The sequence below is a fragment of the Nanorana parkeri genome, unplaced genomic scaffold, assembly GCF_000935625.1.
Source record: "Nanorana parkeri isolate BGI_ZX_2015 unplaced genomic scaffold, ASM93562v1 scaffold1735, whole genome shotgun sequence".
In the NCBI taxonomy this organism is placed as follows: domain Eukaryota; kingdom Metazoa; phylum Chordata; class Amphibia; order Anura; family Dicroglossidae; genus Nanorana; species Nanorana parkeri.
Window position 1 is genome coordinate 57,603 of NW_017308003.1, and position 10,954 is coordinate 68,556.

The following is a 10,954-nucleotide window of genomic DNA, read 5'->3' on the forward strand; positions in this document are numbered from 1 at the left end:
GTAGTCACATAAAAGGTGCAGGGCTCTCTTTGGCAGTGGGTGGGTGACCCTCAATCATGCAGAATTCTGTGATGACACCTTTGCAGAGAGCAGGTCATTAATACCTAGTACCCACTGATATCCTCAAGTCTTCCAGTTTGAATTATACTGGTAGGGGGCCCCAATTACTGGTAAAGTGTTCACTTCTGCATATACAGTAAAGCATGTTGGTGCAACTGTGAACGGCGTCACAACACACCTATTTCAGAGTGCACTGCAACACTGCCATGCATTGGGCTACTGAATATGTTGCATGTCTGATTTTTGGTCTGTTGGTTCATCAGGCAGCATTCAATTAAATTGGCTACAATAATGTAAGTACACATATGTTGCAGTGTGCATGCATAAACTCACTGTAGCAGACTGGATTAGAATGAATGGCTTCAGAATCATTCAGCCAAGGAGACGGAGGACATCTAGTGCATGAAGGAATTACTAGGGGGGTTTCCCCAGAAAGGGGACAAGTATTTAAATACTTAAATACTTGGGGTCACCGACTGGCATATGAAGCATGTTGAGCAGGGGCTCTTACCTGTCCCAATTCTTCAAGATCAGTGACTCAGCATGGTCACCAGCATTTTGAGAAATGGAGAACAGCAATGGCAGCCTCCATACATCCTCATAGGTTTGTTTTATAGTTCCCAATAAACAGGAGAGCACGCTACTGGTACAATGACGCAGGGCATTCTATAAAACAGAAAACCTGGTATGGTTGAGAACTGCAGTAATATCAAAGGATAGTGTGGGAAAAGCAACATATCTGTAAAACATAAGTCAATACAACAGGACTCTGCATTTGTCAAGAAAAATAAAGCTAGTCCAGTTGGTTTGATTATTTTTAGATATACCACGACCTGGATGAATGAGAACCCTCAGACATTAGCTGTGACTCCATTCCACCTTTTGCAAATTAAAAATATCATGGCAGGGTACTGCAGTCATTTTTTGTTACATGACACACCACAACGCATGATAGTGTGTTGCAGGGTGCTGCAAGGGAATTAGGGAGGTGCCATTAAAATATATGGAACTGGAATATGCATTATCACAACACACAGGCATGTAGCCAACCTAATAGGCAGAGACTTATTCCCTACTGACAAATACCTTATTTTTGGTCTAGGATAGAGGGATTCATGTGTAGATGCTCAGGGTTTTATAGCTGCATGTGTCCCTATTGGGGCAATGTCATATTTCTACTCTCTGTGTCAGAGAAAGTAATGGAAATTCAAAATATTACAACAGGAGGTTAGAAGAAATCTAGACTATGGTTACATTTTCTAGTGACTACTAAAAAAGGAGCCTCCTTCCAAACAGGAACATTTAAGATACACTTCTGCTTTAGTGCCAATACTACAGTTTGATTTGCAAAAATGGTAGAAAAAAAATTAATTTCCTAAAATGAGTTGCTAGGGACACATTGTACTAGCACCAAGCCTCTAAAAATAGGAAGATAAGAGCAATGACAAGCCGCCGCACGTGCTAAACTTCAGCGTTCAGTAATAAAAAAAAAGTACAGAGATCTGATTAGCAACACAAATTGAATCTCACACAGCTCAGAGGAGCAGCCACTTGACTCACCGACAGTCAAGAGACTCTACAGATCTCTGCAATGTACCAGCACAATTATAGGTCTAGTTAATAGCAATAAAAACACAAGCACCTGCTTGAGAAAATGGTTTTTAATAGCAGAAATTTATGCCATGAACTCGTAAGGAATTGGCTCGAGGAGCTCAGGTTCTTTTCCAAATGTTCGGACAAAGTGAGCTTCTCTTGGCTGGGCTGGCTGTAAATAAAAAACACAAGATGTTACTATTTTGTATTATAGTGCAGATAGCAAGAAATGAATATACAAGTGCTCTCAGAACCGGTGAAATGACAGACTCATATTTACTGTAAAGTAAATAGTATGGAGAAAGATCATCACTGAGCATTCTACACAACAAAGTACAAAATGATGAACAGCTTCCTCACCTGACGTTTCAGCTCCACCCAGGTGCCCTTCTCCTTGGCTTCAATTTTCTTCTTCTCGTTTTCCTTCACACGCTGCAGGAAACTGTCTCTGCTCTTAGAGTGGCGGATATGCTCTACACGGACATTGATTCTTTTGGCAAGAATCTTACCTCTGAATAAACAAAGACATTTATGTTACAGTTGGTAGGTTTACTGAAACGATTAGGCCACAAAATAACAAATCCAGATATTAGGACACCCAGAAGGGCATAATCCCTACATTTGATCAGGTTCAGTCAAACCAGACCAATCACAAACAATCTTAACCAGTGGCCAAGCAGGTAAAGAAAATGTGCCACGTCTTAAAGATTCATGATAAAATAATTAGAAACATCTATAGGTTATGCCTTTAAGCAATGCTCCACAAAACAGGGATTATCTATAGGCATTAGGCAGCCCTGTGGGCAATCTGCACAAAACTACACCGCTCTGCACATTTACAAGTTAACTTGGCAAAACTTAAATTTAGGGTTCTGCCAACATTAAAAATACATTTTAACATAGTCTGGGCAAATGTGATTACCACAAGATACTCAAGTGTTGCTAAGAACCATCTCTGAAAAATCGAAATGCTCAACTCGCAAAGCTAATACACTGGGATAAGTATACCAAACTTCCAAAAAAATATTCATTTTCAGCCCAGTCCAATGAGTTGAATGGAAAATTAGTCACATGACTAAATGAGCATTATCCTTTTTGCCAACGCTTTGCGAATTGAGCCTATTATGTGTCATTCTATGAATGGCATTGAAGGTATAGGTGAGAACTCTCCTAAAATCTGTCATGTTGTATGTCAAAATAAATGTAAAAATATGCAGACTTATTTATATCCAATTGTGACTGGTTCTCTTAAAAAAAATAATATTATTTTCTCAACTCGTTTAAACAAGAGACTGCTTCCTACCCTTGACGTTTTGTGCTCACAAGGATCCCAAGAGTACATTAAACATACAGTTCTAATTGCAATCTGTTTAAAGGTCTTGGCGCCCCTTTCCCAGGCATGTCCCATAATGCCGCCACATCATTTTTCAGGCAGAGGTTGCTTCAGTCAGGGTACAATTGCAAGCAATCCTCTGCTCCACTACTTGCCAAGCTATACATTGCAGCTAAACCTGTGCAGAGGCATATGCAGGCAGACATTCCTAACTTTCTGAACGTGCTAGTTGCCTGGTTGTCCTGCTCATCCAGTGACTTCAATACCGAGTCACTGACTCGTTAATCTGTTCCTAGCATTTAAAAAAAAGGAAAAAATATAACGTAAAATGAACCCTTGACATGGAGCTACCTCTGCACTGCATGGGTTAAGTGTTCATTTTGGTCCAGGGTCTAAAATAATGAAGAAAAAAAAAGCTACTAACCCCATGCTTGGTCCCAGCAGTCTCTTCTCCCCCCAGGCTCTGGCAGACTAAAGGACCATGACATCATCACGTCCATTGACTCATTGGAAGCGAGTACACCAAGGGAGCCGAGGGGGAGAGGGCTGAGCGGTCACTGCTGTGGGAACGAGGATCAGGCGAGTATACGTGATTTTATACCTTATATTAAAATGAGCTCTTAACCCTTGCAGTCCAGGGGTAGCCCCACTGCAAGTGTTATTTTTACATGCCCAGAGTGCTTTAACAAACTAGGTTCCATAAAGGTATACACAATATATTTAAGAAAAAAAAAAAACCAAGACAAAATAAACTTATTTAATGATGAATTCGGAAAAAATTGTCGGGTTATAAGCAGAATGATTTTCTTTACTAAAGGAATCGCCGACAATCTAGATAACTGCAGTCAGCAGACATCAAATCATGGGTATTGTTGCATTCTAAATGCAGCTCTTGTCTCCTCTGACAGGACACAAGCCAAACATGAATAATTGACTTGGGTTTTAAGAGGTTGTTTCATATAGCCCTTTTGAATGACCAAAATAGACAAAACACATGTCTAAATGGTAAAGTGAAGGGGCTCTGCAGGGACAAGAGTACCAAATCTTACTCACTTGACTTGTTTGTTCACAATTATACCAACAGCATGCTGTGTGAGATTGTAGATCCTGCCAGTCTTGCCATGGTAGCACTTGTGGGGCATACCTTTTTGCACTGTGCCTGTACCCTGCAAAAAAATAAAACTGGATCAGCCTACTTCAGTATTCCCATCACAAGACAGATTTCTAGAAAAGTTTAAAAAAAAAGTCAGCATTGCCTGTTGCAGCAGGATTTCAGTTTTCCTAGTTCATTTTTTTTTTTTTTAAATTAAAAGCGCTTCAGAAACTTTCAGTGTTATAAATGTGAACCAAGTCTCACATTTATAACATGACAAAATTATTCAAAGCGGAAAAAAGACAATTACAAATTTGAATGAAACAATTGCTCTCAGAACCGGTGAAATATTTATCTCACATTTACCAAGAAAGTAAATAGTCAGGAGAAGGATCATCACAGAGCAATGCAAGCCCGCCACTGCTGCCACTTAAAAATGACGCCACCTTCTTTTGAGGATAATCAACTTTAGTCCCAGAAGTCAGTGAGGAAATCTTACCATCAGGGAGAAAGCACAAACATTGGGTCCTGAATTTACTCAATGACTCAAGAAGTTGATCATCCTAAATAAAAGCACAACTGAAATATCTTCAATGTACTATGCAGTAGCCAGTATAGAAGTGTTGTCAGAATATGGTGTAAAATAGTGAAAACGGACATGCAATAACTAAGATACATAAAAGAAGTTTACCCATCTTGAGAAAAGTTCCTTCAGCTAATCCATACTAACCAAATCATCCAACTTGAGAAAAGTACACATTGGCGATTATATTAAACAGAAAAAGGTTTACTGTCCATCTAGAGCAAAAATAAGCACCAATTTGAGGCATCATCTTTGGCAGTTAACACATTGCATGGTGAAACTGTTCCATGCAATATAAAAATAAAATCAAGTTCCTGTGATCTCCAGAAACTAGTCATTCATATTGTTCCAGATTAATGAGACAGTAAACTAGAGTTAAATCCTAAAAAGTACCTTAACAAAAATGTATCTTATTTGTGTATCACTCGGCTGTACATCCTCTGAGCCACCTCGCCAAGCTCACCCCCGCGAAGGACTACTTTCTCGACACAAATTAGTAAACATGAGAGTGTAGTCCATCACAGTAGTGAGCTTGGAGCGGTGACTACTTTACAACACACACAGGGACCATGGAGAACAAAAGTAGTCACCCCCCTGAAGGAAGGACAGTGTCAGCACCAATTCAGAGATGATTTGAGGATCTACAGCCAAGTGATACACACAAGATACATTTATGGTAATAGTTCAGGTACTTGAATGCATTTTAACATTTATCTCCTGTGTTTGGTGTCACTTTAAGGGTGTTTGTCAAAATTCTAATACAGTATTGATCTGGGTGAGCTTACGAAGTCAAAAGGACTAGTAAAGTTAAGCAGTTTGGGGAAGGCCTCGAGTCTTGGTCCTGTCTGTATGATTCCATATATATTCAGATGAAACAAAAAAGTCAAGTCGTACCTTGATGTCCACAATATCACCCTTCTTGTAGATGCGCATATAGGTTGACAGTGGCACTGGACCTAGAAGAAAAATGATGGAATTAACACTAGAGAACTATGCTCACTCTCAATACTACCACCTGCCAGTCTAACACGTGCACAGAAAACCATACCTAGCAAGATGCTAAGAATTGTGTCAGAAGGTTTATCAGGCTACAATAATGAATCTTTGGAATGCCCACTTCTTTAAATAAACATCAAAAGATGGCTATATACAAATCAAATTGTGTTGAAGGGACATGCTGGAAAATTGTCACCCTAACAGTGCTTGCAGCCAAATCAACTGCAAGCACTGTTCGGGTATTCTGACAGCAGCAGACACGCACAGCTGGAGATTTATTCATGCTGTTACATGGATGGAAGGACAATCTGAAAAAAGTCCATGTGCAGTCTGCCAAAATACAGGCCTTATCTTGGCACACACACAATAGCAAAATGAAAATAAATTCAGCCCATCACCCTGTCATTCATTTTCTAACACTATTTATTGTTAGAAGTGTAATTTTAATATAAATGGCTAGGATTGATTAATTACAAAGTTGTGTATTACTGGCAGCACTTGTTTCACTATACAGGTACAAAGATAAGCCATGAAGTATATGTAGAAATCTGACAAATGTGAGGCTGCTCTTTACCCGCAGCAACTAGATTTTCCTTTTCTGCACTGGAAACAAATAGGGGCTCTTTCCATTTTCATACAGCACTATTTTAAGATAAAATCACAACTGTCACTACATAGCGATCTCACTTCTATTTGTTGCAGCTCAGAGTGAAAAGTCATTAAGCCGCACAGTAGAATTGCACATCAAAAATGCTCCAAAACATGTGCGGTAATGTGCGTTAAAAACATGCATTATGGCATATATTGAGACAGTCTTTCTTAACAACCGTAAAGTCCAAACAGCGAGTTGTAGAAAACCCACAATATTCTAGAAATGTAAACAAGTCAACAGTCTCAATACAAAAAAAGTGGGCCAATTACATCTATATATGCGCTTGTACACACTATGGCTCAGTCTGTTGCCCAATTGTTTAATGGGCCTGAAACATGTCTATGGGTGAAACAAATAACGGTATCCTCCTTTTTCCAGTGTGCTGTAAGGTAATACAAATGTTCCTTATTACACACGTATGGAGGTGTGCCGAGGTGCAGGTTTGTTTACTCTTGGGGTGCCACTGAATAGGTGCATATGCTTCTTATATAGGTGTGACCGGGGCCTAAAACATTTAGCTTTAAGAAGCAGCTCTACATACCATGCTTGCGGAAGGGTCTAGAGAACATGTAACGGGTTCCACGCCTTTTGCCCCTTGTGTTCGTCATTTTTCAGTTTTAACAGTTGCCCCCTACTGTGGGAAAGAAACAAAATACAGTAAAGAAAGCAGCAATCATTGAAAGGATTTTTAAAGCAAATCTGCAAGAACAGCAACCACAAGAATATCATATTCACTTCCTCACACTTCCCTAATCCAACATCAGGGGCTTCTCAAAATCCCAGTACACTGCCTACAGGGGACATGACACTCCTCTGCAATGCCTATAACCAAAATCAAAAGCTGTCAAGTTCAGATGAGGGGAGCATATATGGCCTGAAACAGGTTATCAATGCGCAGGCCAGCATGCTAAAGGTCAGTATAGGCCGTTTCTGGAGACATCTAATCGGGCCACTTACCGCTCCATGGTTACGTTTGGATTGAGTGGGAGAAGTTAAATCTCTAGGCGGCTTTTATTTTTGTCTGTGACCCAATTGGGAAGATTCTCCCTCTGATAGTGATCTCCCAGTAACCAGCACAAAAAATGCCACCATGTCTACATTAAAAGAAGGTCCAGTATGTTTGCTAGGATATTGGGGAACACTATGATTAAAGTGTATGTAAACACTAACAATTAACTTCTCTTACTTGCTCTGTCTAACATATGATTAAAATAATTTGTACACAGAAACAGAAGAGTGACAGCAGAAAGACCAAGAGGTGCAAAGCAATTACTTTTTTGGGGTTGGGTATAGCTCTAGGTTGGTCTCAAACATGCTTACATTCACTTCACGTTGACTGACTCCCTGCCTCTGCTTAAAGTCTTTCAAGTACCTACTACTCAGTAAAAACGCTTTCCAAGGTTAGTCAAGTCCTGAAGACGGTACATATCGAGCCCCTTCAGTCTTTCCTACGTTTTATCCCTCAGACCTTTCTTTTTTGTTGCCCATCTCTGAACTTGCGCGCTCTCTCTCTCTCTCATCAATAACTGGACACAGCATTAAAAAAAAAAAGTCCAACTAAGTCTTTAGAGGGGACTCAGGACCTCCTTCCTGCTGCTGGTGAAGCCTCTAGGGATGCACCCCAGAATTCTATTGACTTTTCTTACCACCAGGCCACACTGTATGCTCATTCTGCAATAATCACCCCAAATCTTTGTCCGCTTTAATATTAAACTCTCATTAATGACTCCAGAACAAGTATATATTGTCCTGAAAGTATTTCTTCAAATTTCTGCCCAAGCACTTAGTCACGTTTCCAAAAAGTTGGCTCCAACTCACTCAACGTCCTGCCCAGTGCAAGGGACAGCAGAATCTCCAGTAGCTGTGCAGCTATCTTGGGGAGGGGAGTGCACTGCATTGAGATGCGGTACAACCACATTGCACCTCGGTAAGCCCATAAAACTGAATGAAATGTCACTTGACATTTGAATAAAATTCCACAAACAAAAACAAAGTGATATGGCTCCATCGAGCGTATTGGCAATGTTTGAGGACAAGCACACCAGCAGTCATGAGGGTGACCAAAGCTGCTGGGGTGAACAGGATATCAGGGCCAGTGCTCCAGCGGATTCTAAAGAAAGCTACAACTTTTCAACATGAAGGAGCAGCATCCATTGGAAATTATTTCATCAGCATTTGGAATAAGTTACAAAGATTGAGTTAAAAGGGTTATTAAACCCTCAGGCGGTTTTTGCATATATCTACTGCTAGCGAGCAGTAGATATATGCAAAGTGATATATGCAAAAAAAAATATATATATATAGATATATATATATATATATCCAAAACATTTTGAATGGAGCAGGAAAGTGTTAAAACCTTATCACTTCTGCTGCTTGTATCTCACTGGGGAGATTTCCCTTCACTTACACTGCTCAATATGGAACAGGAAAACAAGAGAAATCTCTATAAAGTAAATTCCCATCTAAGAATTGTCACAGAAGCGTGTGCCCCCTGTTCTGTTGGGATCTTCAACTCATAAGGTCACATCCGTTGCAGATTTCGACGAGATGGCGCTAGTGCGCCAGCCATGGCATTTTCCCAAGCCTTGTTGACTTGCCCAATTGCGCCTTCGCAATCCTCAAGTTCTCCAACTGGCATAGCTGCTTGTGCCATCGGATACCCGCGCAGACGCACTATCGCAAATTAGAGAATGCGATACTGTTCTTAGGTGGCCGTGCAGGAGATCTCGACAGAACACCCCCAATAGGAATTTATGTCCCCATTGGAGGATTTTTCCTCACCTCTTACTCTGTCACCTCAAAAATATTGGATTTCTCTTCACATTATGTAAGCACATGTGGCTGTCCTTTAGCTCGCCCCCATGTGGCTACGGTGAGGGCCGAAGAGGAAACCTACGGACATTAGCAGGGTCTGTACTGAGCCCATAATAAGAAGTGATCACCCTACAAGTGACCACATGAGATCGGATAGAGAACACATACACGTCGCTTTCTCCCACCTCAATCACAGCCCAGGAACCAAACATGAACACATACTGATTCTCACATCAACATGTGTACATCATCCCCCGGCCAATGTGCGGTTATGGATATCACAAGCTAGGCTACAGCCACTACCAGGCCTGCTCACACCAGGCCACACTATAGAAGCGGCCATTAAAACTCCTCCCCGGCCACCGTGACATTCACACTGCTCCCTGGCCGTCCGCAGTGCTCTTCCCCATCATACCGCGGCCCCTCTCACGAAGCTCCCGCCAAACAACGCAACCGAATCCCCTCAAACACCGGGAGCTCAACTCTCATGCGGCTACCTGCAAGATGGCGGGTCCGGCGGAAAGAGAGAGCTCAGGCCCCGCCTCTCACGCATGAGCTCTCTGCGGCTGCCCTCTGTAGTGCCTGATCGTGTACGATTTTATTTACAGTAAGGTGACATTATAGAAATAAAGATTTGTCTTTACCGGACCAGGCTTTTTTTTTCTTCAGGCATGTATTAAGACAGCTATTCAGACTTTACTGAGGGCAGCCTGGCTTTCGTCTATATGTTGTCCCTCGTGGATTATAATAAACTGTAAATTGTTATTTTACACACATTGGAGTCCACATTTACACAGGGAGCGACAGGGGTGCCGTAAGTTTTTATCAGGCATGTATTAGGACAATCATTCAGAGTTATTGACTTTTTTTTTATCAGGCATGTATTAGGACAGCTATTCGGAGTCTGAGGGCGGCTGTCATTGACCATGCATAGAATACGTAGAATCTCTGCCGTGACGTCACCGGTGTTGATGGAGAAGCGCGGATCCATATTTCAGAATCGCTGCCCCCTTTTCCTCTCTATAAACCTTCCTATTTTTCGGGCTGCCGTAATACTAATTGTACCATTGTGATGGCAATGTAGTTGCAGCCTCTGATTTCTGCACAGGCAGTATAAAGAAAACATAAAGCTCACCACACACGTTACAATATGACTGCTTTCTGTAAACAAAAATAAATGCATGGGTCATAAATGTGCATCTAAATGGCACAATGCACCATAACACGCTTTTAGATTGTAAGCCGTGAGGCCCTCCTTACCATCTTGTTTTGAATTGTATTGTGATTGTAATGTCTCCCTTATATTGTAAAGCGCTGCGCAAACTGCTGGCGCTATATAAATCCTGTATAAGTAAGCACATGAGCTGTGTTGTGGCGCACAAGGAAGAAATCCAGCCATGTGTATTGTTTTGGTGCATGGACATTCATTAAAAAGAGGACTATAGCCAAACCCTTTTTTGGCTTTAGTTCTCTTTTTAATCACAGGAGTACATTTACTATGTCCTCCTGTGACCCAAAGTCAGCATATAGCAGGCTACTTTCTGCTATATGCTGACAGTGCAGAGCCACGCTGCAGTCGTGAAGAATCCCGACATTGTTAGGATCCAACCTGGTGCCTGATTGACAGCTGGCTCTGCCGCTCTAGAACCAGTGCCAGCTGTGCCCGCCCCCTTACTTGCCTGTCTGTGCCTCCAACGAGCGCTGGAGGGGAGGAGGAATCCCTGTTGGGATTGGTGAATGATGGTCACAGCTCTCTGCAGGGAGAAGATCCGAAACTGAGTGATCAGCGGTATTTGATTACTCAGTTCTCAAGCCACAGAGCATGGC

General features: G+C 41.5%; 1 protein-coding gene across 2 annotated transcripts; it reads right to left on the bottom strand.

Annotated features, from left to right (window-relative positions):
* Positions 1-1,704: 1,704 nt before the first annotated feature.
* RPL21 (ribosomal protein L21) lies at positions 1,705-9,690 on the bottom strand. Of its 2 annotated transcripts, none has more exons than XM_018571334.1 (6): positions 9,625-9,690; positions 6,852-6,944; positions 5,557-5,618; positions 4,040-4,152; positions 2,014-2,164; positions 1,705-1,825 (listed from the first exon to the last, which is right to left on the bottom strand). In XM_018571334.1, the coding sequence occupies exons 2-6, from the start codon at positions 6,916-6,918 to the stop codon at positions 1,736-1,738; spliced, it is 483 nt and encodes a 160-aa protein (XP_018426836.1). In that variant the 5' UTR covers positions 6,919-6,944; positions 9,625-9,690; the 3' UTR covers positions 1,705-1,735. The 2 variants fall into 2 exon arrangements, with proteins under 2 accessions (XP_018426836.1, XP_018426837.1); XM_018571335.1 differs by having other exon boundaries at positions 6,852-6,941; positions 9,625-9,683.
* Between the last annotated feature and the right edge of the window lie 1,264 nt (positions 9,691-10,954).

Coding starts and splice junctions, on each gene's coding strand:
- RPL21 (XM_018571334.1), bottom strand. CDS start 6,918: ATGACGAACACAAGGGGCAAAAGGCGTGGAACCCGTTACATGTTCTCT. Junction 4,153..5,556: donor GTGATATTGTGGACATCAAG/GTACGACTTGAC, acceptor ATTTTTTTGCAG/GGTACAGGCACAGTGCAAAA. Junction 1,826..2,013: donor GGGTGGAGCTGAAACGTCAG/GTGAGGAAGCTG, acceptor TTTTATTTACAG/CCAGCCCAGCCAAGAGAAGC.